At 53.0% G+C, this 25,992-nt stretch overlaps 10 protein-coding genes across 10 annotated transcripts; 5 read left to right on the top strand and 5 right to left on the bottom strand.

Moving 5' to 3' along the window:
* Positions 1-1,586: 1,586 nt before the first annotated feature.
* COCMIDRAFT_97390 (uncharacterized protein) lies at positions 1,587-3,343 on the top strand (the record flags this gene model as incomplete). Its single annotated transcript, XM_007690576.1, has 4 exons — positions 1,587-1,924; positions 1,979-2,322; positions 2,378-2,888; positions 2,950-3,343. The coding sequence occupies 4 exons, from the start codon at positions 1,587-1,589 to the stop codon at positions 3,341-3,343; spliced, it is 1,587 nt and encodes a 528-aa protein (XP_007688766.1).
* Positions 3,344-4,394: 1,051 nt separating this feature from the next.
* Positions 4,395-4,661, bottom strand: COCMIDRAFT_97436 (uncharacterized protein; the record flags this gene model as incomplete). The annotated part of the gene is made up of 1 exon (XM_007690575.1): positions 4,395-4,661. A coding segment is annotated over one exon (267 nt), but the record flags the coding sequence as incomplete, so codon positions are not given.
* Positions 4,662-5,215: 554 nt separating this feature from the next.
* COCMIDRAFT_27006 (uncharacterized protein) lies at positions 5,216-5,943 on the top strand (the record flags this gene model as incomplete). The annotated part of the gene is made up of 3 exons (XM_007690538.1): positions 5,216-5,218; positions 5,276-5,469; positions 5,526-5,943. 3 exons carry the CDS (start codon positions 5,216-5,218, stop codon positions 5,941-5,943), a joined length of 615 nt encoding a protein of 204 aa, XP_007688728.1.
* A 791-nt stretch (positions 5,944-6,734) lies between these two features.
* COCMIDRAFT_27005 (uncharacterized protein) lies at positions 6,735-8,596 on the top strand (the record flags this gene model as incomplete). Its single annotated transcript, XM_007690537.1, has 2 exons — positions 6,735-8,473; positions 8,539-8,596. The coding sequence occupies 2 exons, from the start codon at positions 6,735-6,737 to the stop codon at positions 8,594-8,596; spliced, it is 1,797 nt and encodes a 598-aa protein (XP_007688727.1).
* A 562-nt stretch (positions 8,597-9,158) lies between these two features.
* Positions 9,159-11,180, bottom strand: COCMIDRAFT_27004 (uncharacterized protein; the record flags this gene model as incomplete). Its single annotated transcript, XM_007690536.1, has 1 exon — positions 9,159-11,180. The coding sequence occupies one exon, from the start codon at positions 11,178-11,180 to the stop codon at positions 9,159-9,161; it is 2,022 nt and encodes a 673-aa protein (XP_007688726.1).
* Positions 11,181-12,666: 1,486 nt separating this feature from the next.
* Positions 12,667-14,493, top strand: COCMIDRAFT_27003 (uncharacterized protein; the record flags this gene model as incomplete). Its single annotated transcript, XM_007690535.1, has 1 exon — positions 12,667-14,493. One exon carries the CDS (start codon positions 12,667-12,669, stop codon positions 14,491-14,493), a length of 1,827 nt encoding a protein of 608 aa, XP_007688725.1.
* Positions 14,494-15,446: 953 nt separating this feature from the next.
* Positions 15,447-17,153, bottom strand: COCMIDRAFT_97350 (uncharacterized protein; the record flags this gene model as incomplete). Its single annotated transcript, XM_007690574.1, has 1 exon — positions 15,447-17,153. One exon carries the CDS (start codon positions 17,151-17,153, stop codon positions 15,447-15,449), a length of 1,707 nt encoding a protein of 568 aa, XP_007688764.1.
* Positions 17,154-19,098: 1,945 nt separating this feature from the next.
* COCMIDRAFT_97387 (uncharacterized protein) lies at positions 19,099-19,973 on the bottom strand (the record flags this gene model as incomplete). The annotated part of the gene is made up of 2 exons (XM_007690573.1): positions 19,099-19,333; positions 19,378-19,973. The coding sequence occupies 2 exons, from the start codon at positions 19,971-19,973 to the stop codon at positions 19,099-19,101; spliced, it is 831 nt and encodes a 276-aa protein (XP_007688763.1).
* A 2,311-nt stretch (positions 19,974-22,284) lies between these two features.
* On the bottom strand, positions 22,285-23,596 carry COCMIDRAFT_27000 (uncharacterized protein; the record flags this gene model as incomplete). The annotated part of the gene is made up of 5 exons (XM_007690534.1): positions 22,285-22,302; positions 22,357-22,476; positions 22,536-22,625; positions 22,692-23,404; positions 23,482-23,596. 5 exons carry the CDS (start codon positions 23,594-23,596, stop codon positions 22,285-22,287), a joined length of 1,056 nt encoding a protein of 351 aa, XP_007688724.1.
* Positions 23,597-24,498: 902 nt separating this feature from the next.
* Positions 24,499-25,833, top strand: COCMIDRAFT_97361 (uncharacterized protein; the record flags this gene model as incomplete). Its single annotated transcript, XM_007690572.1, has 5 exons — positions 24,499-24,567; positions 24,669-24,811; positions 24,877-24,936; positions 24,984-25,590; positions 25,645-25,833. The coding sequence occupies 5 exons, from the start codon at positions 24,499-24,501 to the stop codon at positions 25,831-25,833; spliced, it is 1,068 nt and encodes a 355-aa protein (XP_007688762.1).
* Between the last annotated feature and the right edge of the window lie 159 nt (positions 25,834-25,992).

Below are 25,992 nucleotides of genomic sequence, written 5' to 3'. Positions count from 1 at the left end.
GTCGGCGATTGAATATTGACCGCATCGTGTCGCGGCTTTTGCATGACGCGTTACTTGTACCGTGACTTACTATACCCGGTCTCAACGATCTGCACGTGATGTGGGGAAAACAACAGGGGCAATGGCGAGCTGAAAGGCGGGGTAAAACTAGAAAAGGCATTTATCCGTGCTTGGCGCAAGCCAACTATCACTCAAACATAGAGGTTCTCCACTCGAGAAAGAAAGAAACCTTGGGGGCGGGGAAACACGAAGTTGGTGCGTTCGCGCCAGGGCCATAGCCAGCCCCCACATCCCGACTCTCGTTGCGGATCGTTACTTCGGCACCATGCTTCCTATTCTTGTTGAAGCTGCATAAGTGTTCGTCATACCGAGGTTGAATCCTTGTCTTTCGTGTAGGACGGCGTTTGATAGCAAGTATCGCTTAGATATTTTGCAAGAACTTGATTGCGCGTTATGCCAGCTGAGTTGCAGCCTGTGATGTCCAGTGGAGACGAAAGATGGTACTGATAACCTGAAATCAGTGATGAATGGCTCCTGACTGCGAGCAGCTAGGCATGCCAGTGCTCATCATGTTGCAGAAGCCCTAACTGATGTAAGAAGGAGAAGTTTAGGTTGCATTTTGCGCAGCATAGCTCGGGCGGATGATAGCAGAAAGTCTTTAAGCCAATTAGATCACGTTGTTCTCTTCGCAAAAGGGAAGCTGTCGAGAGCGGTTTTACGTATTATGCAGCCGAGGCTGCAAGAAGCGCACGATGCATTTATACTACGACGAAACCCGCCAGAGATCGTGTAAACACCAACTTTGTTACTTTGTGTCTCTTCACTGAACTCGGCCAACGTGGGACATTAAAAATTACCTAGGCATCTTTAGTAAGGCTAAGGGGGAAACATAGCAATGTCACTTTCCAATAAGATCGTCGCTGCATCTAGCTGACAATCAAGTATCTTGCAGTTGCCGCCTCTGCGAACCTCACGCAAGCAATATATAGCCACCTCATTGTGTAACCACACCTACGAATGCCCAGTCCTGATGCAGTCATGCGTTCCCCGCGCAGTTACATACGCCACCCTATCTACAGCACAATTGTCTTCGTCTGGCCCAAAATTCTGCGCATAACAATAGAACGAAGATAAAGTCTCTCGAGCTAACTCCAGAGGCTCCTCTGACTGCTCGAGCGCCGTATAGTGAGCAGATGGCGGAAAGGATGCTCTGTCGCAGATGTCCGTTACGAGCGGCTCTTGGGAAAGAGCTTACCGATCAAGCATGGTTTTCATGGATCAATGCTGTGGAGACATGCTCAACATATCATTTCTGGCTCTATCGTTGGTTGTTGCATCTGCACCATGTGTTTATCGAAGTGCTTGTGCAGCTCGAAAAAGGTGCATCGTGTGAACGCTCTGCAGCAATTTGCCCTTCTGAGGCAAATGGGCGATAACGGACAAGAAGATCTTTGGCAGATCTCGCTCCTTGAAAGTCGTATATCCAGTGGCTGTTCTGCCCCTCCTAATCTTCTTTTTTTCCTTTGGATAACTTCTCATCGTATCTTTCGTACCACTTGTTTGAACGAGAAAACTGCAACTTCACCATGTCACTGCTCTCTACTCCAAATATCGGTGTCGCCTTTGGCATTGCCGCGCTCTTTTTCGTGATCCGCTATCTGCTGGTCAAGAGACATCAGCTGCCTCTTCCTCCAGGCCCTAAAGGCCTCCCAATCCTGGGTAACATCAGGGATATGCCCAAGATCGACGACGTCGAATGGATGCATTGGGCCAAACACAAAGACATCTATGGCCCGATTAGCTCCGTCTCTGTTCTCGGCCAAACGTTTATAATTGTCAATGATGCAGAAATCGCACTGAAGCTCTTGAAGGACCGCGCACCAAACTACTCTGCAAGGCCGAAACAGGTCTTTAGTGGTGAGATGTACATCTAACCGAATCCGAAATGATGTTCTTTCACAGAAGTTAATACAAACAGGGTGGGCTGGAAGAGTATGCTGGCCATGCTGCAGCCTGGTGCGGAATTTAGACAGCAACGTCGCAACCTTGCTAAGATTGCCGGATCGGCTACTTCCATTGCAGCGTTTGATCGCATACAAAATGAAGAGGCAGCACACTTTTTGCTAAATCTTTTAGACAGCCCCGAGCGTTTGTTCGATCATATCAGAAAAGAAGCTGGCGCGGTGATATTGAGGATCACTTATGGGTACACGCCCAACGCGCGAGGTCCGGATCCACTGGTCGATATGGCGGAGCGAGCAATGACCGACGTTGGAATTGCAGCTGTGCCAGGAAAGTGGACCGTTGATTTACTACCGTTCTGTAAGCGAAAAACACGAGCTGTTGGAATACATGCTCAGTTCTGACACTGCCCCAGTGCGCTACCTGCCCGATTGGTGTCCAGGTACCGGCTTCAAAGACGTAGCCCGAGAAATGAGAAAGAATTTCTTCCGCAGTGCTGAACAGCCTTATAATTGGGTCAAGGAACAGATGCGAAACAAAAAAGCAAAGACATCCTTCATGTCCCAGGCCATTGAGTTTCTGGGCACAGAGGCTTCGATGGAGAATGCTCATAGATGGTCCGCAGTCTCCATGTACTTGGGTGGCTCTGACACAACGGTATCGGCCATTATGGACTTCTTTCTAGCCATGGCTGTCTTTCCGGATGTACAGAAGAAGGCACAGGAAGAACTTGACCGCGTGATTGGTAGTGATCGATTGCCGACTACAAGCGACAAAGCGAGCTTACCGTATATTGAAGCCATGATCAAGGAGACCCATCGTTGGCACCCTGTTGTACCGATGGCTTTGCCCCATTGCCCCTTAGAAGAAGATAGCATCAACGGGTATAGGATTCCAAAAGGGGCTCTCGTTATGACTAATTTATGGTATGCCCCCCCCCCCATTTCTTACTTTATACTGGTTTTTCTCGTATCTTATACATCGTAGGTGGTTCACCCACGACCCTGCCATATACGCAGATCCAATGACCTTCCGGCCCGAACGCTTCATAGCAACTCCAACCCATACCGCCGAACCCGATCCGCGAAACTGGACATTCGGTTTTGGCCGTCGTATCTGCCCCGGTCGTTATATCGCCGACAATGCACTGTTCACAACCATCGCACAATCGCTAGCAGTATTCAACATTGAGAAGCTCGTTGAGAATGGGAGGACCGTAGAGCCCAGAATTGAGTTCGAGCCTGGAATTATTAGTCATCCAGTTCCATATCGTCTTAGCATTAAACCAAGGAACGAGAAGTGCCGTAAGTTGATTGAAAAAGCTGAACAACTCTACCCGTGGGGTGAAAGCGATGCACAGACACTGGAGAGTATGAACTAGGAAAAGGTCATGGCATGTACGCGTTGCAAACTGGAGACGAGCGATAGTAAGAAGTTGTATTTATTTATTGCGTTATATAAGTGAAGTGATGGCGTTTGAGGTTGATAATGAACATATTCATTCGAGGTCTTGCATCAAGTTTAGTATAAGATTTGGGACGGGGCTTACTGCATAAAGATAGCCACCATTCCCAGTCAATGTAACATCATGTGCGGATCAACAGTAGATGCGCATTTATATAGTTAGTGGATGTAAGAAAAGTCACATTGAGACGAAAATATGTTTGCCCGATTCTAGACCCCAAGCCAATTTATCGGCTTGACGTATCGCGAATCCTAGCCACGTCGTCAAAATATAAGACGAGGAACTGGTTTTGATCTTGCTTCCCTGTCCACACTTGCCAACGGAAGGATAACGAGTTGGCAAGCTCTAGCATAATTTGGAAGCGGAATGAGATGACCGAAGTCAAATCAAAGACTCTTTACTCATGGTCTGCCACACTCGTCTTGAGCATTGCAGGACACCTGAGATAAGAGTATAACCCTCAAAAGCCTATGGCCTGATCGTCCGCCTGTCAATGTAAAGCTTTTCCGTTGTGGACTCCTATGGCAGAAAGGCTGTACATTGACGAGAGAACGTTCAGTCTATAAACTCCATGGGAGGCCCCACGATAGAGAGTGTACAATATGCAAAGACATTGTACTATAAACCAAACCACAGGCAGACACTTGGCCCGCACAGTGGTCAGAGCTGATCTATGCCCATTTTACCAGAATTTCTTCTTTGCAAAAAGAGCTTCTCGCAACGTGGCTGACGCCAGATTGCGAAAGGTGTCAGAACCTTGAGCGATTGTGACAGATGTGGTTACATCCGTGTTCACTGATCGCTCTAAGAATCATTAGCCATTGGATCAGCTTGATCGCAAGGTTTGTGATTCTTTTCCCGTATTCCGGCCTCTGAGCAAAGTCGGAGGTCGCCGCTGCGGGAGTGAGAAAACCGAACGCCTAATGGGTTGCCGGTTCCTCGGCGGTTGGGTGCAGTCCAAGTACGCTCAAAACAAAATATTATGCCAAGGGCTATTCGGCCTGTCTAAGCCGCCCGAAAGCGACTTCATATCTGTTGGCTTCTTGCTCCGAGTTTGGGTTGTGGCGTACCAGACCCACCCTCCGGCGCCGGGAGTAGGAATCCCCTTGCTTGAGGTACATGGCACTGCGTTATGTTTTCTTTGTACTTTACGTGTCCGTATGGTTCCAGGTGGGTCATGGTTCCAGACGTGCCTTGGTTCCAGATGAGGGCCGGGTAGCGTTGACACGATTGCATTGCGAACAAGACATTTGGTTGGTGTGCAATATGGTCACTCCAGACTCTTTGCGGAACGTCTCCCGAATCTCATGCTCTACCGTGAACGGAAGACTAGCCAGGCCTAACCGCTCAAGGCTGAAACTTGTAGAGGTTCGCATCATGCATCTGAGGGCCAGGCCAGTGAACAATGCTACACCTTATCGAAGTGGAATCCGTTGGTCTTCAGACCATGCGTCCCGGACGCAATAAATGGCGCATCAACGGGACGAAGCGGATAGGATCGATATGCGGAGGTCAAGCTTCGTAGGTAGATATGATCGAAAGTCTTGTCAATGAATAAAGCAAAAGAAAGACGGTGCCTCCGAAGGCTAGATAAACGGAGCTGTGCGGAAGTAGGAGGGACGTAGGTGCGTCGTGAGATTTTATATCTTCATGTAGATGTGGGTGGCTGGGCGAAGTGGCCGGAAGCGAGGATTTTGGCGTCGGTCCGTGCAGTCGCGTCATCGAAGTGATCAGAGCCTATGTTCACACTGACCATACAACGAGACTCTCCCAACTACACAGCGCACAATGGTAAGATGGGCACGACCGACCTTGTAATATCTTATGCGCGTGCTGACTAATCCAAAGCCACCAAAGCGCCGCGGACCGCCGTGCAAGGCGCCTATCAAACGTCCATCGAAGCTCGCCAAAGAAAACGGCCTGACTGCAGAGCAAGAAGCTGAAATACGCGAGGCATTTGGCCTGTTTGCCGTCTCGCATCCTGGCCATGAAGATTCAAAAGAAGGCGTACTAAAGAGAGGCGATGTGCGAAGGTGCCTGATGTAGGTGGCACTTGAATGCGCCTGAGTGCATTGCGCACTGACTGACGACGGTGAAGTTCTCTCAACCTCGCACCGGACAAATCGGAAGTGCCATCCATTCTCTCCACAATCGATCCCCTCAACACCGGCTTCGTTGGTTTCGTGCCTTTCTTGTCATATGCCGCGATCGCAATACATTCCAAGGACCAAGGTTCTGAAGAGGACGACGAGGAAGATGAATACCGAGAGGAGAGCAATGCAGAGGAGGTCAAAGCAGCATATCGGCTGTTTACGCACGGTACTGCGGGACCCATTACACTGGCGCACCTTAGAAGGGTTTCCAAGGAGTTGAGAGAGGACGTGCCAGATGATGTCTTGAAGGATATGATTCTTGAGGCGAATGGCGGGGTCAAGGGTCAGAGTAAGGACGTTGGTGGTGTCAGTCTTGAGGATTTTGAAAGTGTGATGAAGAGAGCCGGGCTGTCTTTTGGATGAGAGACGATAATGCAAGGAACGAAAACACGATGGCATGAAGGTTTACATGCAGGCACAGATACGTCGAGGAAAGTCTCGAGCTGCGATCTTCCAAAGCCTCGGATGTACGAAAGACAGCCGGTGGAAGCCTGAAATGTTGCGCGCATCCTGTGCTGCGAGGCACATGTCGGTATTGGGCACGACGGCCCATGATGCAATACCACGCTCGCGAAATATAGACCAGAGTTGTCTCATCAACGCAAAGCAAATTTCAGGGGGAAGGGAGGTGAGTGTTGGATAGAAAGAGTGTAGCCATTGACGCAACAACAATGCTGAAAGCAAGGAGAAAAGGCGCAAATAGAGTTTGGACGCTACAATCTTGTATAGGCAAAGAAGTTGGTTCTTTGCATGTTGAACCATAGCCAATTAAAGTTGAAATCTGCATCTGCTACTATGTATAGCATTGGCGAATGGGCTCGGTGCCGACAGAAGATGAGGCGGTACGAGTGGGTTCCAAAGTTCTCAAGTCCCACAGGTGGCTGCCAAGATGCAGGGACCTTACTTACGTAGCAGGCACACGAAGACGGATGCAACGGTGCTGCGTATGTAACAGCAACCGCACTCGATTACACATCCCCTCCCCACTTGTAGTACTGCTGTGGGCGGAGACTCCTTTTGTACGATTGTCTCCTTGATGTGTTAACGTGTCTTCGTCGCCACACCACACTAAACCATCCCGGGAGCGCAGTGCAGCTGAATGCCCGCGCCCTGACCTGCAGTCCCTTTTCTACCCTCGCACCTCTCCCAGTTCCATGTCCAGCGGCATTGAAGTCAGCGGAAGCCAACGACGACCCGGCATCTGGTCCTACTTTAGTTTTTCTGGCCCACGCCGTCGTGTCTCCGTCTCCCTGCCTCGCAACTCGGATCCCAATCGCGGCGTCGACGACGACGACGACCCTCACGCAAAAGCCGCTAGACACTCCCGCAATCGCTCATCCTACTCGGACGCATTCATGAACGAACACAAGGGCGGCGCCGTCATGAACCAAGGGCAGCGGCTACGCTACCTCAAGACGGGGGGTGTTATTGCCTTTATACTCCTTGTGCTGTACTTTATTGCGCCCAGCGACCGCATCCCAAGACCAGGCGGTATGTACATGACCAGCTACTCCGCAATTCACGAGCTAACAACTGCAGCGGTATCGCCTGCCCCCGGAGGCAATGCAGCAACCGGTGAAGCAACGGCCGAGTGCACCAAGTCCTATCACAAGGACAAGCCCCTCTACCAGTATGCCCTCATGATCGACGCCGGCAGCACTGGCTCGCGTATCCACGTTTACAAGTTCAACAACTGCGGCCCCAGCCCCGAGCTGGAGAAGGAGGATTTCAAAATGACACCCAAGAAGGAGGGAGGATCCGGTCTGTCAGCCTATGCGGATGATGCAGAGGCTGCTGCACGGAGTCTTGATGTCCTCATGGAAGTTGCTCTCAAGAGCGTGCCCAAGGAATACCAATCTTGCACTCCTGTTGCTGTAAAAGCAACTGCCGGTCTCCGCAAGCTTGGCGAACAGAAGAGCAATGACATTCTGGCTGCTGTGCGTCGTCATCTGGAAAACGACTTTCCCTTCCCGGTTGTGTCTGAAGAAAAGAGAGGCGTCGAAGTCATGCCTGGCGAGATGGAGGGCGTATACGCATGGATCACCGTCAACTATCTTCTCGGTAAGATTGGAGGTCCCGACAAGAACCCTACGGCTGCAGTCCTTGATCTGGGCGGTGGTTCCACACAAATCATCTTCGAGCCTACATTCCCCGATACACCCCGAGGCGGACTGCCAACGAAGCTCGCAGAGGGCGACCACAAGTACGAACTCAGCTTTGGCAACCGCAACTTTGACCTATACCAGCATTCGTACCTTGGCTACGGCTTGATGGAAGCCCGCAACAACCTGCACAGCACCCTTCTCGCGAGCCTCCACGACACGCACAAGGACAACCGCGAATACCTCAAGCAGCCCATTGTCAACCCTTGCATCCCTCCTGGCATGTCGCGCGAGATTGAAGTCCACATGCCCAAGGACCACCCATTGGGCGACTCGCTCACGGTCAACATGACCGGTCCCTCTACCTCTGCGCCAACCCAGTGCCGCGGGTTGGCAGAAAAGACTCTGCACAAAGACGACGAATGCGCCATCGCACCCTGTGCCTTCCGCGGCGTCCACCAGCCGCCCTTTGCCCAAACCTTTGCCACAGAAGCCGTATACCTCCTCTCGTACTTTTACGACCGCACACAGGAGCTCGGCATGCCCGAGTCGTTTACCCTCCGCGAGCTCCAGGACCTCGCGGATAAAGTGTGCAGCGGCGAAAAGGGCTGGGATGTCTTCTCTGCTGTGCCCCAGGCCCTCGACGAGCTCAAGGGCCGTCCCGAATGGTGTCTCGATCTCAACTTCCAGTTTGAGCTCCTCAGGAGTGGGTACGGTATGCCTATTGACCGTGAAGTCAAGATTGCGAAGAAGATCAAGGGGAATGAGCTGGGTTGGTGTCTGGGTGCTAGGTAAGGACATTCCTTTTGCTCTTGATGATTAGATGTTCGGGACGAGAAACTAACATGTGTAATAGTCTTCCGTTGCTCGAGGCGAACTCTGGTTGGCAGTGTAAGATTAAGCAGGTGCAGTAGAGGATGAGGCGTGGACAAAGTCTTAATATAGAAGGCGCACTTGAGATAGTACTAGTGATGAACTTTCGGTTTATCCTCTTTTTTCCCTCTTCCCCCGCTACTAAAGCACAAATTTCATGGAAGGGGGGGGAACAGGGGGAGATGTGGGTTTAGGCGTTTCTTCACTTTTTTTTGGCTCAACAAAAGGGGAGGGTTTGGAAGGGAAACGAGGAAAAGATTTTAATCATTTACCACACATTTGTGGATTATCACAAGGAAGGAGGTTGGGTAGGGGGGAAGGAAATTACGAATTGGTCATTTTACTTATAGACTGTTTTTAGATTGAAAGAAAAATGAAGTTCATTTTTTTTCCTTTCATCGTGGGTCTGATAATGATGTAGACACCAGGTCGCTGTCGTACAGGTTAATTAAAGCTATGTACATATATATGCGCATGACATATCCGAGTCTACGGTTCTAGTGGTCGTTTCGTCTAGAAACAAGGGAAAAGAAAAGAAGACAAGAAGAGAAGAAAATTAAAAAAAACGGAACATTTACATCCCTCTACCACAGCTACCCTTAATCAAAACGACCCAATATTGCCCTTTGTATACATAGTCTGCCTCCTCTTTGCGCGATGCTGATGTCCCTCAACCCCATGCCGCCCCATGCCCATTCCATCCCCCAACATGCCATTCATGCCGGCCCTAGCCTTCCTCACTGCCCTACGCTTGGCCTCTCTCCGCTTCAACTTGCCACTCCAATGCTTGAACTTGCGAATAATACGATCAGCCATAAGCACCAGCAGGGTAGCAAACATGACGGGTATGGCAATGATCCAGAAAAAGGCGTCGGAATGATGCTGGACGCCGTTGAAGCGGGCGAAGTTCTGGCCAAAGTAACCGACGAGGAAGGTGAGGGGTAAGAAGAAGATGGTTGTTGCGGTGAGGATTTTCATGGATTCGTTTTGGTAGGCGCCCATCATGTTGAAGATGAGGTCGATGAGGTTGTCGGCTGCGCGGCGCATCTGGTCGAGGGATGCGGTGATCATGATGCAGTGGTCTTCGACGTCGCCGAGGTACGTGTGGGCAAGGGGGCTGATGTTGATGGATGTCATGGTTTTGCGCGTGGCGAGATTAGAGTTTGTGTGGGCGAGCATGGATTGCGTCATGGGGTCTGCTTTGTGGTCGCGCAGCGAGTTGATGAGCGAGACAATGGGCTGGATGGTGTTGCGCAGGATGGAGAGCTCGGAGGTGAGGAGGTAGAGAAGTTGGCTGTGGTGCAGCTCAGGCTCCTCGAGAACGTCGAGTTCCAGTTCGCCCATGGCGTCCTCGTAGGCGGCTACGACGGGGATGGCTAAATCAACAATGGCGTCGATGATGGCTTGCACAACCATGCTGCTGTCTTGGCTGCGACGGAGAATTGTGTCTTCGGTGCGGAGACGCTTCAGGATCATGTCTTCGACATCGTCGGCTGAGTGCTCGAAGAAGGAAATGACCGAGTTGTCGGCGAGCAAGAAGATGCTGACCTGCTCGACACTGACAGTCAGGTGCTTTTCTGTGAGCGCCGAGTGTTGTTCCAGATAGACTATGCGGTCAAGGTTGTATCCGCCACGGTAGCGCTGGAGGGTACGGACTGCAGTCGTTGCTGGAGGCGTGGCTGTCCTAAGCCTTTCAAGAGGCGTGCCGTCAAGCTGCTTCTCTATACCATCCAAGGCGTGTAGCATGTCGTCCTTTTTCGACTTTCTCCCGTCATTGTTTCCCGAAAAGAACATCCTCTTTGCCCGTTTGAACAAGGACGGCTTACGGTTCTTCTTTTTCTTATGGTAATGACTGGAATGACGTGAGCGGGAGCGTGACCGAGAAGCCTCGTAACGTCGGTCGGCGTCATCCAAGTCCGAGTCGGAATCGCTTTCCGAGTCTTCGTCTACGGGGGTGCGGACGAGCTTGGAGAGGGTCAAGAGCATAAAGGCCTGGTCCGAGTACCAATCGACTTTTGTCCTACTCTGTGGGCTCATCAAGTCCTCAATAGCCAGGCGATGCAGCTGCTTGTGGTTTCCCAGGGTGCGGATTACATCCCAGCTCAAGCCGTTGACATTGATCCATCGCGAAGTGACCCAATCCTCCTTTGGATGTTTTAGGAATTCCTCGAGTGTGCCATTGTCAAGCTCGTGGCACTCGACCCTCTGGTCGGAAAAGTCGACTACGGTGATTTGACAGGGGGCGTACAAATGGTGGTAATTTGCAGCCTCGTTGTCGTTTTTTGTGTCGACACCAGGCTCGGCGCCAGGCTCCTGGCGGTGGTACTGGCGGGTGGGGGATTGGTAGTGCTTGACGGTGTGAGATCTGGTGATTCGGCGGCGCAGTGTCGAGTCTACAGAACCGCGGTCCGGGGAGAGGAGGGTATCGGGGTTGGTAGCGGCAGCGCTGGTGGCGGTGGTTGCAGTGGCCGAGCGGCCGCGACTTCTTTGTTCTCCATTGAGCTGGGTGTCGAGGGTCAATTGCGGAGGGGCGGCTGAGTCCGAGGCAGCGCGCTCGGGGTCGGTGGGCGGCGGAGGGACAGAGGCAAAGTCCTGGACCCGCGTGTCGTGGGGAGAGGCCGACATGACAGGGCGGATGGAGTCAATGGACGGAGAAAAGCGCGTGTTTGACGGGGCTTGGCTTGGCTGCTTACGGGGTTGGGTAAAGGGTCAAGCAGCTAGGTGTAGATTCGGGGCGTCGATATTGTCTATTCAGTCGTTGGCGAATACGGGATGGCAGCGGGCGGACGGACACGCTGCGAACAGTCCGCCCATGGAGGCTACGAGGTTGTGAGTGAGCATGCTGTCTTAGCTGGTGCAGGGTTTCACCATGCCATGTCTCGCCATAGACGCAACGATGAGCAGCGGGCAGAGCAGTAGGCCTGCCGCGTATGTACATACGCTGACCAATCAAAGGGGGCATCACTGTCAGCGGGCAGCAAGAGAACAGCGACATGTACGCATAATTATCGTGTAGTAGTAGTCATAGTGATAGCATGCACCCGGCCGAAAACCAACGTGTGCTGGCATCAATGCAGCAAGCCGCTCAGCCGGAGAAAAAAAACACACGTCTTAGGCGCGCCACCTGTGTGGCGCGAAGGGGGGAGGGGGGAGCATTGGGCAGAGGCGATTTGCAGAGGAGCAAATAGGGCGATTAGTGAGATGATTTGCAGGCGACATTTGGCAGCTGCGACGGGAGGTGTTGGCGATAGATTTGGGCGCGAGCGGGCAGGCGTGACGCATGAAATTAGCGGTTCGAGACTGCCCTTCTCGGCCGGCGGTGCCAATGCTTGTGCTTGACCGTGACAGCGACTAGCAGCAGCGAGGGCAAGTGCGAGGCCAAGTGCAAGGCCACGCCTTCCCTCCCCGAACCGCCTCTTGCCTCCCCCATCCACCCACCAGCGCCTGCCAGCCCAGCCTCAGCCAGCGTTCCATGGCATAGCACGCACCCACGCCCACGCCCACCACCCTACACTACACTACACTACACTACACCACACCACACCACACCACACCACACCACACTACTGCCAACCACCCATACACACATACATACACACTGCAGCCTTACCGCGATCCACATCCACATACATACATACGCATACATACATAGACACTTCCCCCTCGCCTCTGCACGCTGCCCATCCCATCCCTCTGTCCCCCCCTCCCCCCCCCAGCCAGCCAGCCTGTCGCGTGGCCCGTCGCCGGCAGCGCCAGTGTGTGCGTGTGAGTGAGAGCGTGAGCGAGAGGGCTCTTGCCTCGACCCACCCCCCCAGCCCGGAGCACTCAATCCATCTCACACATCCCGGCACCCCTAGCAGCAAGCAAACAAGCCTCATCTCCCGCCGCAAGCTGCCCACTCTCCTTTTCGCCCACACTCTCTCTCCATCACCGCATCCCCATCAGTCCCGGCTGCTGTTCCCACCGTCAGCTCGTCGGGCTCTCGTGCTCCTTCTCACTCCCTCGCCGCTCACCATATGCGACACTAGCCCCCAATCCGCTAAACACCACCCTACCCCCAGCGTCCACTCACCCGCCACGCCCACCAAGCGCCACTGCAAAGACGCCCGCCATGCGCGAAGTCAACTTCAGCATCCCGAATGCCAACAAGGCCTCGGTCGGCATCACCACGGCCCTCTATGACCGCCGCGCCCTCGACTGCACATCGACCCTGCCGCTCATCAACTCGCTCAACCACCTCGCCTACCTCACCACATCGTCGGCCCGCATACGCGACATCCTGACCGTCGATGGCGGCATCGAACGCCTGATATGCATCCTCAAAGAAGGCCGGAGCAAGGACATGATGGACATGTGGAAATGGAACCTCGCCTTCCAGTGCATATTCAACATCGGCGTACGCGGCTCCGAGAGCGTCAGGACGCGTGTTGTCGAGGCCGACATGGTGCCTGTCATTGCCTCGATTCTCGACAACTACATCAAGGTCGTCGACAAGATGCGGGCTAGAGCAGAGGCCGAGATGCACAAGTCGTCGCGCCTGGGAACCTCGAGCCGCCACCACTCATCACGCACCGCCGAAGCTGCCTCCAGCTCTGCCCACCGAACCGACCGATCACGACGCATCATTCCCCCTCCCATCGAAATCCCCAGGCCCCTCGACGCACCCCTGGCCGAGACGACACCCGTCCCTACCTTCTCACTAAGCTCACCACCAGAGCGCACCACTTTTGCTCGTGGCCGGCCCCCTCACCACCATCACCACCGCAGCCATGAGAGCCGCGCACAGCTGTTTGGCGCTCCCGCCAACAACACACGCAACCTTACCCAGCCCTTGGTTACTGCCCTGCCTTCCATGGACACAGCACCCGACGCCTTCACCCTACGCCCCGTGCGAGATGCCGACCGTCTCCCTTCGATGCTTCCCGCTTTGCAAGGGGAGATGACCTCCCAGCCAGAGTCACCTACCACGCCAAGTGCCCCGCAGGCACGCCAAACGAGCCCAAGAGCGGGGCTGGCCAGAACCCGTCGCCGCCCATCTATTCGACATCAATTATCCGTTTCTGGCGAGTCGGATCTCGAGGCGCCGCAAGACGACATGTCGGCAGAAGCTCCCACCGCCGCGGGCCCGGCTGTAAATGAACCAATCGTAGGCATTCAAAACAACGAGATTAACATGGCCGACATTGTTGGCAATGCAGAGATGCTCGATGCAGGCAACACTCCCGTTCCCATTGCGGCACCTTCCGAGGGCACCGACGAAAACAACGAAACCTTCAACATCACCCACCGCCCAGCGCTCGATGGCAGCATCATCAACCCCACAAACACCCCGCCCAACAACCCCATTACCGGCTTCTCTCCTCTGCCCCCGACCATCAACGTTGTAAACACCAACCCCCCGCCACCATGGTACCCACGCTATGCCCAGGAACGCAATGCCTCGGCTAGTGTGTTGGCTGCCATGCCCCGTGACGAGGATGTCCTCATGTCTCTGCAGCTTCTGGCCTACGTATCAAAGTACTGCAATCTGCGATCCTACTTCCAAAACTCTCATCTGGTGCCCAAGCTCAAGATTGGTATTGAACTTTTGGATGGCGAGGCGTCTACTCCAAAGGCTGCTGAAGAGGAAGAGGAAGAGCTCGAAGAGTACGAACTCCCCGACGACTTCAACATCTTCCCTCTTGTCGAGCAATTCACTGTCCGTCACCACACATCAGACATGCAGTACTGGGCCAGTGTTGTTATGCGCAACCTCTGCCGGAAAGACGACTCCCGTGGAGGCATCCGGCAATGTGCATACTACCAATGCGGACGCTGGGAAGAGTACACGCGCCAGTTTGCAAAGTGCCGCCGCTGCCGAAGGACAAAATACTGCAGCAAAGAGTGCCAGAAGAGCGCGTGGGTCTTCCACCGCCACTGGTGTGTGGCCGCTACCTAGGATGTGCGGATCATACCTATTCTTTAATTGTTGTTTTTTCTTCTCTTTTGCAAATCATCCATCATCATCGTCATCATCATCATCGTTATCAACATCATCATCATCACCGCCAGTGAGATTGTTCATCATCTCCTGGCTGCATATCGCATGGCGCTGGGCAAACTTCTTTCGTTTTTCCCCGAGGGTTTCTTTTGTCATAATCTTCTTTTTTTCTTTATCTTCTCTTGTTCAAAGGGGTGCAAATTAATTAATGAGCGACACGATTACTGGATACCACACAAACAAGTTTTACACACACACAACACTAGTACCAAAATCAACTACTAGTCAGTCAGAATGCTTCTTGTTCTTGTTCTTCTGCTTCTTCTCTCGGGACAGCTATTCAAAAAGGGGAAATCTAAGGGGGGAAGTTGGCAAGCAAAGTGCGCAAAGACTGTTCTGAAGTAAAGGCCTGCAAAGGCGATGAGCAGAGTGAGGAGGGAAAGAGAGAGAGAGAGAGAGAGAGAGATCACTATACCATTTCGTTATTGTTTTTTATTTGGAGCGCAGCATTGTTCGCATTTGGTAAAACCGGAGTAGTAAAGGGTTTCCGGCGTAGTCAGTAGTGTCTGTGTGTTTATTCTGGTGCAATTGAAATGCTATGCATTTGGACTTGTCTTTCTTTATTGGTCTGTCTGTTTGACCGTCTGCCTGTCTGCTGGGTCAGATTCTATTCGTGTTGGTGATGTTCTTTTTTTAAAAAAAAATCCCAAGTCTTTGTTGATATGTAATCCTATTCACTTATCGTACATACGTATAGATGATGTTGAATTCGAGTAGTCTGTTCATTTGTCACCATTCAAGACCAGTTTGATTCGTGATTTCTTCTATTCTTTTACTTACAGCACCAGTTCACTATCCCTCCATGTACTTTTAAGAAGAAAGAAAAAAACACATGTTTCTATATTCTCCCCTCACACAATCGTAACCACCACTCGCTCCCACTTCTCAGATACCACTCTCTTCCCCTTCCACCTCTCAGCAACATCCTCAATATTTCCCGCATCAACCACCACACCTCGAACGTTAATCTTCAACTTCCACACACCTACCCTCCTCCATGTCCCATTGACCGGCCCAGGAACCAGCATCAACCCCGCAAGCCGCCGCTGGATATTCTTCGCACCCGCCGTCCGCACAACCTGGACTTCAGACAGTAACGCATAGACCGCATTACGCGGCAGCGACGCCCGACCAGCAGGGTCATCAGGATAATATTCCAGCTCTGGATCCCAGCGGAAATGGCGGTCCGCAGGTTCTGTGCTGTTGCTGCTACTCGCGATAGCTTGCATTCGCGCTGTCAGATCAGCCGGCCAGTTGGATTCAACAGAAAAAACGCTCGTCTCGAGGGTTATCTGCGCGCTGGAGAACTCATGGGCTGCGGTGTCGGGGGCGTGGCGTGCGGCGTGGCCGGGGAACTGGAATCCCCGGGGTTTGGCCCAAAAGATGTCATGCCATGCGACAAGATGTGGTGAGTTGAGTGCTTTGGAGCGGACGAAAAGCGAGTCGTCAGCTAAGAGGAAGGAGACCTGGTAGAATTTGTACATGGGAATGGAGAACCAGGACCAGCTGGGTGTGTCGGGTGGTGGCATGGGCGCCGTTTTACTCCCTGCTTCGGACTCTGCGGATTTGTCTCGTATTATCTCGGGGGTCCATACAAGATCTGGCACTGGATTGCCGTTGGGAATTTGGTTCTCGATGCGGACGAGCCATGAGGGTTTCTTCTCTACGTACCAGAGTAGCGCAGCGGGAAGGATCTCGTTCCACAGTCCGGCGAGGTATGTCAGACGGCCTAGATTAGAAAACGCGCGAGCGATGCCTGCAAATGCCACGATGCGGTCCTTTTCAAACGAGAGATTCCGACTGCGGTACTCGTTGACGATGTTTTGCCAATCGGTCAGGAAGGAGATGACGGCCGGGTGGGAAAGGCTTATCGCACTTGCGGCATGAATTTCATGGATACTATCTGGAAAGTATCTGGACTTCCCTCGATCTTTTCCTCGCTTAGGGTCTACGACCGTTGTAGGTGATGTGGCCGGTACGGGCGCAGCAATAGGTCCTAGCAACTCGTCGTAGAAGTGGTACGAGCATTGCCACATGAGGTTCTTGTGCCCAAGTAGCAGTGTACGCGGACTCAGGAGGTATTCCTGGAATGTCCAGGCACGATGGAAGAGTGGCCAGGAACGCTGAACAAGCCAGTCTCGGTGTTTCCCGTAGTTGTCAATCTCCTTGCGGAACTCGTTTGTCGTGTCTTCATGCATGTATATACCTGGTTTGGAAGGGGTAGCAGCGCGTAATACACATGGGCTCCATGTTCGGGGGTCGCTACGTTGGCTGGGCTTCGCTGGGGAATGAGGCGGGAAAAGAAAGGCTAGGTTGCAGGTTGCGTTTCCATATACAATGGCCATACGTTGGGCTTCGTATTTCCAGTCCGCGTCCGAGTCTTGGATTATGCACAGGGAGTCTATCCAAAGGTACTTGTATCCTAATGCTAGCGTTACTCTCATTACCTCTTTGTACACATCTGAGGCTTCGAGCTTGTCGCGTGGCACCTCCTTTCGAAAGGCGTGGAGATTAGACTCCAGGAGACGGAGCTGTTGGGTGGAATTTTCACCCCACATGTAACTCAGAACGAGATAATCAAAGGGTTCGTTCTTGAGGTCGTCTCGCAGCCGAATCTTGCTTGTGGTGATCTCCAAAACTCTAGTGGGTCGCTGGTTCAAGTTCTGAACTGTTCGGGCCTGAAATTTACGACACTCTGTATGCTCTGTGAGACAGTATTGCAGCCATTGCTTGGCTTTTTGAATATTATCTGAAGCCCGAAGTGGCACCTGCTTGGCCATGATATGCCCATCAAATGCTGTGAGATTGCCATCTATATCCGGTTTGTTAGTTTCCCCCAAGAAATCGAGGTGGCAACAGCTTCTTGAGGCGAGCTTACTTTCATAAGTTCTTATTTTATATATTCCAATCTTGTTGAAGTCCTCCTCATTCTTGAGACTCCTTTTCCCCGGCTGGGGTACCAAAAAGTCAATCAGTCCCTGTGCAGGACGCAAATGAATGTAAACTTCTGTGTGATCAGCAGGTCTGGGTAGCCCAAGTTCAGCCCGATTTTGCAAATGAGAAATCAGCTTCTTGCAAAAGTGGCAGCGTTGCGCCGACTGAACCGACTGTGCAATTGTGCAAAAACGCAAGATGGGCCATGACGGTGATGGAGCGCCCTGCGCTCCCCCCTTGTGTTCTTGCAGCCAAGTCAAAGCGCCCCATTCGCGAAAGAACTTGCTACAACGCTCGCACAGATCATGCAAAGGCACCGAGGTGTTGGAAATTGGTCGCGTAGGATTAACAACAGGAGCTTTTTCTCGGGCTGCGTGGTGACGGAATCGAGATAGGAAAGAAGGCATGACGAAGCGGAAATAGATTAAGAAATAAGGAACAGCTTGGAAAGTACGTACATGATATACTTCCTCCTACCTGTTCCCGGCTTTTAAATGCCATGTTGGAGGTACAGAGGATGCGGAATTGGAACAGGTTGAGATGGGCGCTTGCGAAACGCCCAGCGAGCCGCTCATGCGGCACAGCAAAACCCACCACACATGGGCACACACAGCGCCTGAAGCTTCGTCGTATCAATTCAGAACCTCCCTGACTCGACTGGATGTGTGGAGAGTGGAACTATCGGGTGTGGGGTGTTTGATGTTGAGTAATAGAGGCAAGGTGCTGCAACTGCTAAAAGCGGCAAGGGCAACACCACAGCATGACATAAGCACAGTAGTCACATGATTCTACACATGCGAGAATATATGAGAGGCAATCTCTGCATGCACCAGAAGCCATAGACCTTTGTCATCCCGAATGTGTACATTGTTGAGGAAAGCTGAACAACAAAGTGATTTTCAGTTAAAACCAGGATGTATCAACAAGTTGTAGTCGTGAAAAGCAAGCAGTATGACACTTTGAAGAAAAGTGAGAATGGAATGTAATTATATCCAATTGAATATCTAAATACCATGAGCACAATACTGATGCTTCATCCAAATGTCATCTCATGATAGATATCTCGATGCTTCTAAGTCATACCCAATCTAATATAGTGACTCCCAACGCCAGAGATGCTGATGTAGCAAAAACTCTCAATCAAAAGACCTCCCCCAGATACCGTCAGATATTAGACAGTAAAACGCTAAACAAAGAGATGGTCATGTAAGAGTATCGTGATAGTGATGCGCAGGTATGTATATGACGCAGAAGGCCAAAGCGTACTGGGTCTGTGAGACGCTAAGATCCGTAGTGTAGAAGATCGTGCAGCCGAGATTAAATGCCGAGGGCGAGTGTGTAAGTATATACTACGGCGAAACCGCTAAGGCCAGCCTTACGTCCAATGACATAATGGAGCCGAATGCTACCGAATCAACGGTGAATGCAGGGCCCAAAGCCAGAGATGACTTCATAGTAGATGTTGAGGGGAGGATGCTTCAACACAGCAATTTGATAATGCTTCTCAAAGGATGCGGTGTCTAATAGTCATCGGTTAGCGGGATGTTGATCATACAAGAGTGGACTAACTTACTGCCTCATGACTGTTTCAAGGCTGATAGCACTGAGCTCGCAGTCATCAGGAAACTGGTCGACAAGTGCAAGAATGTCAGCGAACTTTTCGCCGCCTCTATATGCCAGGATTGCAGGTACACCAGCGTCCTCGATCTCTGCGTCGGAGTTGTCCATCTTGACAAAGCGGACAGTGTCATTGCGCTTTGCTACCTCGCGCATGGTGACTTCAAACAGCTTGGAAACTTGAGCGCTTGGCTGTGATAATGTTAGCATCTGATCAAAGTAAACAAAGACTGAAGTGTGCATACGTCGGTGTTGTAGATGAAGACGACAACTGTTGTAGCCGAGGCGGTCTTGTCGACGGCATCAAGGTACCCCTCACCATCAACTAGCGGCATGGTACCGTATACACGACGGCTAGGGCTATTTGTCCTTGACCGCATCTTCTCGCCGACATTCTGCAGCTCCTTGAGCCTGGCCTCACGCCATTGGCGCATAAAGCCCTCGTCAGTATCTTCATCGCTCGAGGCCTTGTCGTCATGGTAGGCGGAGACGGTGTAGGATGTAGGCGGGGAGTTCTTCTTCCAGGTAAAGCGTCTTGCTTGCTTCTTGGCCTGCTCAAAGGCCTGGGCATCGGCAATGACACCCTTGGGGCCCGTGTTGGCCTCTGAGCGGCGGTTGGGCATGTAGTAGTTGGCGCGCATGTCGGCGGGAATGTCGAGTTCGTCGTCGGTGTCAATCTTCTCGAGGTAGTCGGCGGCAGCACCAGGGGACTCTGGTTCGGAGACGTCGCTGTCGTCGTGGCGGTCTTCAGGATGTCTGTCGTCGTGGTCCTTGTCACGAAGAAGCTCGTTGAATTCGTCTTGAGCGGCTGAGGTGGACGGATTCATGGCGAAAAAAAGAAGCGGAGCGGAGACGGTGGGAACGGGGAGGTTATATGTGTGGAGAGGTGCCGGGTGACGCGTTGATGGTGAAAAAAAGGAAGGGGTATGTGTGCAAGGTTGCTGGGAGTCTGTTTGGGGAGTCTGGGATGGAGGAGCGCCGGTGACAGGCCTGGCGGGGTTATTTTCGAAGCGGTAGCGTGGGTTTCAGGGCAGTGATTGGCTGGTGGGGGGAGAGGGGGCAGTGAGGATGCAGGGCCAGGGCTGGAGGAGTGTAGGACTCGGACGCTTGGGAGGTGGTGTTTAGGGCTGGGAAGGGCTGGTAAGGGCTGGTAAGGGCTGGTAAGGGCTGATGCTGACCAGAGGGCCACGCGACGCTCGAGGGCGACTCCCCACTCGGCCGACATAGGGGCCGCCTGTGAGCAGAGCGCCCGCATCTCTCGAAACGGCCCTCGAGGGTCGAAACGTGCTCTCGTGCTTACTCGCCCAATTGGCTGCTTGCCGGTGGCGCTCGCTGGCCCACAGCATACGCAGCATGTCCAAGGCTGAAACATGGGACCGAGCCATCTGCTACTCCTCCTTCGGCGCCTTGTTTCCGTATAGACAAGATCAGACAGACGTCACCTGTAGCCTCTGCCTCGCTGCTCTTGTAACGCCTCGAGTCGTCTCAGCTGCACAGGGGAGGCCAAGCGGGGGGGTCATGGAACGGGACAGTTTTGGCCTTTACCACCCCCAAAGGGCTGACGAGAGAGAAAGAGAGAAATGGTATAGGCAGGGAGATTTGCTTACCATGCTCACTTCCTTACGTGCTCCTTCACGCCCTCACTCGGGGAATGATCGACTTGCTATTACCGGGGTGGAGCGCTGTACCCCTGATGTGTGAGGGTGTGGGTATGTGTGTGTGTGTGGGGCCCTCCGGCAATGCACAACTTCGACTGACCTTCTAGAAGCATGAAGCTGGTGCTTGTTTATCCTCCGCCTCTTGCGCACATGGCAGGTGCTCTCCGATAGCCGTCAATGCCTGGCAGCCGTTTATGCCTTATACCACGGGTATGCAAGCTCGTCCTGGATCCCATCATCTCCCAAAACTCCATGATGCATTGCCCTGCCCAACGCTACAATGTGCCATCCTGGTTCCTGCCTGGCGAGGGGTCACGCGTCTCCTGGTCTTTTCTCAACGCTTGTGTGCACACTTTAACTTCGTCATGACAAGGCTACAGGTGCTTCTAGTACTTACCTACCCCCCATTAGCGCCACCATATGCACGACTCTACTAGGACCCTGGAGCTGTTCCATCCCTCGGCGCTGTGTAAGTACTGTTTAGCGGTGTGACATTCGGCTGGCCCATGTCCCGGGGACAACCTGGTTCCATCTTTGGGCTGTGCGCCAGTCACGAGTGCGAGCACTGCCCATCACGCATATCCCAGGCACGGCACTCGTCTCCTATGGCTCTATGGCTCAATGCCTCAACAATGCATCTCTCCCCACGGCCACCGCACAGCTCAACGCCATAACAACACCTCATCAGCGTAAAATGAAGTACATGAAAAACTCGCTAAAAACTACCTATCCCGCCTTGGCTCCTGCCATGTCCTCTTCCCTCTGACCAGCAAAATCGTACACATTCAAATCCCATGCACTAGACAGCCATGATACATCGCTTCTTCACTGCCCCATCAATGGAAAAATTACAGACCCATTGCATGCAGACCAAAATGCAAAACATACCACTACTCCCCCTCTCCGTCTTGCACGCCAACCCTCTCTTTCTCCCTCTCTCTCCTTCTCCCTGTCCCACCTCACCTCTTCCCACCAAACTGCAACAACCCGTCGCTTTTTTTTAGACATTGGACAGAACGCAACGAGAATACACGGTCGAACGAAGATTCAAGGCACACTACGTCTTGCTCATCTACGCCCGACCGCCTGCCCGGACATCAACAGACAAGTGCGACGCAAGTGCTTGCCTTGCCCAAGAAACTGGCACACCAAAGGTATGGAAAAGGGAACGTAGAAAGAAAAAGTATATGAAACAATTGAAGCACACACAAAGGAAAAACCTCTCCGGGCGCCTAAACACCACGTGACAGGAGAGCCGCGTCAGTGTTTCCAAGGGTTGCTGTGTATTATAATCTTAGAAGTAGGGTAGCTCTCAGAAGACTCCTGGCTAAGTAAGATGCAACAAGGGGGTATGGGTATGCCAGGAGTTTGCAACGATTGCCGTCATCGATTGTAGGTTGCCAATATTAGAAAGAATAGGCGCACATGTCCGGTTGGCGCCGTTACATGGCGTCGTGGGTATTTGATCGTCATGGTGCGCTTACGCCCAGATGCGCAGCTATTCCGAGTTAGTCGTTTCATCAGCCAACAGCACACACACAACAAAACTTACCATGGAGTCCCATGAACCAGTGCAGAGACTGAGTGCATCGTTGCTGACGCCCAGACAGCTGACACGGTTGTCGTGTCCTTGCAATGTGCCTACACGCTCGCCGCGCAATACGTCCCATACCTGACAAGTTGGTTAGCATGCGGACAAACAAAAACAAAAAAGATCAGCATTGCCCATACCTTGCACTCAAAGTCATCGTAACCAGCAAATAGCAGACGACCAGAAACGGAAAAGGCCACAGATGTGATGCCGCAAACGGGCTCGGGAATCTACCAAGGATGCGCATTAGTAATCAATATACAAAACAATTCTGATCATGTCACATGGGCGCGTACCTGGTATGAGGCTAGCTCGCGGTCGGCACGGATATCAAACAGGCGACACGAGGCATCGTCGGAGCCGGTACCAAAAGCGTTGCCGTTGGGAAAAAACTGAATGGCGTTGATATCGGAGTCGTGCGCAGCAAACGTCTGCACACACTTCTGCTGTCGGATATCCCAGAGCTTGGCAAAAGCATCACAAGCACCAGAGACGAATTGGTTGTGGTCGAGCGGGTTGATGCTCAAGCTCATAACGTCGCCAAGATGATCGGCAAACTCGTGTACCTTTGAACCGGTCTCGAGATCCCAGAGCACGCACGTCATGTCGCCCGAGGATGTGAGGATGCGCTTGTCGCTGATGAATCGGCAGCAGCTGAGGTATCCAGAGTGGCCAGACAGTTCGCGTGCCACGCGTGTCGGACCTTCCCTTGCCGACAGGTTGTAGATGGAGCAGATGTTGTCGAGACCACCACAGGCAACGTAGTTGCCCGAGGGCGAGTAGGCACAGGTCATGACCCACGAGGAGCGGAGGGGAATGGCGTGGACCTTGTTTGTTGTGTATGCATCCCAGATGATGAGCTTACCATCCTGCGAGGCCGAGACGAGATGGCGGCGGTCGGTGGACCAGTGCATGGCGTAGATTTTGGCGAGATGGCCCTTGAGGGTGCGCTTTGTCTTCATGGTGAGGCGCGGCAGGGCCTCGACGCGATCTCTGGCAACATCGCGGACTGGAGCAGCGTGTTAGCAGTGGACATGGCAGGCGTTGGGATGCAGCGACGGGCATTGACAGGCGCGGATCACGTACGGGTTGTGTCAGCGAGCTCATCCTTCTTGCGCTTTATCCGGTCCTTGAGCGCCTCAGCGTCGCGCCGAGCAAGCTGGATCTTCTGTTGTATGGTTTCCTGGTTCATGTCGGCCATGGGAGCAGGCGTTGAGGGCGGATCAGGTCAAGAGGGCAGGAGGCGCGAAAAGGCGAGACGGGCGGATCCAGGGGCCTGCAAGGAGCGCGGTGGAGACGGGCGGGTGAGGCGGCAGACGAGGAAGCGATGGACAAGTGGCAGCAGCAATAGCAACAGCAACAGCAGCGGAAGAGGGCGCGCAGAGCGAAGTCAATTGCTGGCGCGGAGACTCAGCGGCAAGCAGACAGGCGGTCGTGGGGGTGCGTGAGGATGGAAGGGATGCGAGGGCTTTGGAGATGGGCGAGGTTACAGGAGCGGCCCGGGGGTGAGCTCAAGCTTGGCTTAGCCGAGAACGCCAGCCAGCGCTGAAGATCAAAGGCCGTTCGTCGCGGTTGGCTGGTGGGCAAGGGTGCGCCGCACGGCAGTATTGCGGGCGAACGGCAGCAGCGCTGAGGGGCAGAGCAGATTGCCGAAGCAGCGGGGGATGTGTAGTACGTACGTATGTAGAGCAAGATTATCTGAGTATGTGTATATATCGGGGGTGCAGCGAGCGATAGGGGAGTCGTCTGTGTGAGCAGGCGGGCGAGGGAGTGGGAGCGGGCCTTTTCTGCCCCGTCGAGCCTGGGACGCGGCATCGTCCCTCTCTGGTGCGCACACGCTTGACCTTGACCAACAAGGCGCGCCTGCTGCAATCTCCTGCAGCGCGCCTCCTCTTTGCGGCCTGCCCGTCCTCTGGGCCAATGAGCTCCGAGCTGCCTGTTTTGGCTTGCGACCCGCCTGTCCAAGACCACTCGTTAATTGATTCCACCCTCTGCTTCGAGAAAACCTCTGAAGCGCCACCAGATCTTTGCACCGCCTGACTCCCTGCCTGTCTGCCTGACTGCTACTCACTATCTGCTTACCACTTGCCCTGACACTCCCCCATGTCTGTGCCCGTCCTGCCCGCCCTGCCCGTCCATGCCGCCTTCACAAAGCGGCTGCCCAAGATCGAGGTATGCCCACAATGCCCTACTCTAGCCCCCCCTGATTCGGCAGCCAGGCCGCCAAGCCACGTTAGACTCTGGTTCATAGCGCCACTAACGCCACGACTCAGCTCCACGCTCATCTTACCGGTAGCATCAGCCGCGAGTGTCTGCACGACATCTGGACCGCCAGCAAGGCTCAGCGTCCAGATTTCGATGTGCAAGATCCTCTTGTCGCCATTCCGCCTGGCAAGGTCGACTATGACATCAAAACGTCAGCCTCGCTTCCATCGGCTAGGGGCTGGTCAGACGCTAGCACGCAGCTAACCGGGCCGCTAGATTCTTCCCCTTGTTTTCCTCCTACATCTACCGTCTTTGCAGTGACCTGCCCAGCATCGAGTATGTGTCTTTTGTCGCACACCGGCCTGGGTATTGATCTAAGCCAGGTATTCGACCAAACACGTACTGCGTGCATTTCAACAAGATGGCATAGTCTACACAGAGCTCCGTACAACGCCAAGAGCAATTCCCCAGCACAACGTCTCGAGGGAAGACTATGTTAAAACCGTGCTAGACGTGCTCAAAGCCCACAATGCCGACAGCACAAACACCATGCGTGCTTTCCTCATCCTCTCCATCGACCGCCGCAACACCATCGCCGAAGCTGAACAAGTAGTCAGCCTTGCCATCAAATATCAGTCTGCAGGGGTCGTGGGCATTGACCTCTGCGGCGATCCAACCAAAGGCGATGTCCGTATCTTTGGCGATAGCTTCGCTCGAGCAAAGGCAGCAGGCCTCAAGCTAACACTCCACTTTGCCGAAGTCGAAACTTCGGCCTCAGACACGGAGCTACAAACTTTACTTTCCTGGAAGCCTAGCAGGCTTGGCCACGTCATACATGTCAAGGATGAGTTTCAGAAGATGATTCAGCAAGACAACATTGGTGTAGAAATTTGTCTCAGCTGTAACGTGCAAGCAAAAATGATCACGGGCACCTATTCCGATCACCATTTTGGAACATGGCGGCGCAGCACCGTCCCCGTGGCCTTGAGTGTATGTCCATTTTTTTTACGTCACGCAACACTGCTAGCGACTGATTCCTTGCAGACAGATGATGTTGGCGTCTTTTGCAGCCCATTATCACAAGAGTACTATCTCGCGGCCCAGCATTTCCAGCTAGATCGACATGAAATCAGGGCGCTGTGTGAACGTGCAATCGACTCAATCTTCGCCGGCCAGGAAGAACATGCCCGTCTCAAGCAAATCTATGCAACTTGGGATGGGTGGGATGCGTAAGTATAAAAGATTTAGCTGTACATCCATCAGTGACTCTGATTTATCTTCTTTCGTGAACAAATGTAACATCCTCGCATAACTTATTGGCAAGGTTTCTACGTTCTGGTCAAGATATTTTGATTTGTTTCCTAAACACATGCTTAGCCCAAAGGCGGATAT

This window comes from Bipolaris oryzae (genome assembly GCF_000523455.1).
Source record: "Bipolaris oryzae ATCC 44560 unplaced genomic scaffold scaffold_80, whole genome shotgun sequence".
In the NCBI taxonomy this organism is placed as follows: domain Eukaryota; kingdom Fungi; phylum Ascomycota; class Dothideomycetes; order Pleosporales; family Pleosporaceae; genus Bipolaris; species Bipolaris oryzae.
This window is presented reverse-complemented; position numbering and strand designations above follow the sequence as displayed.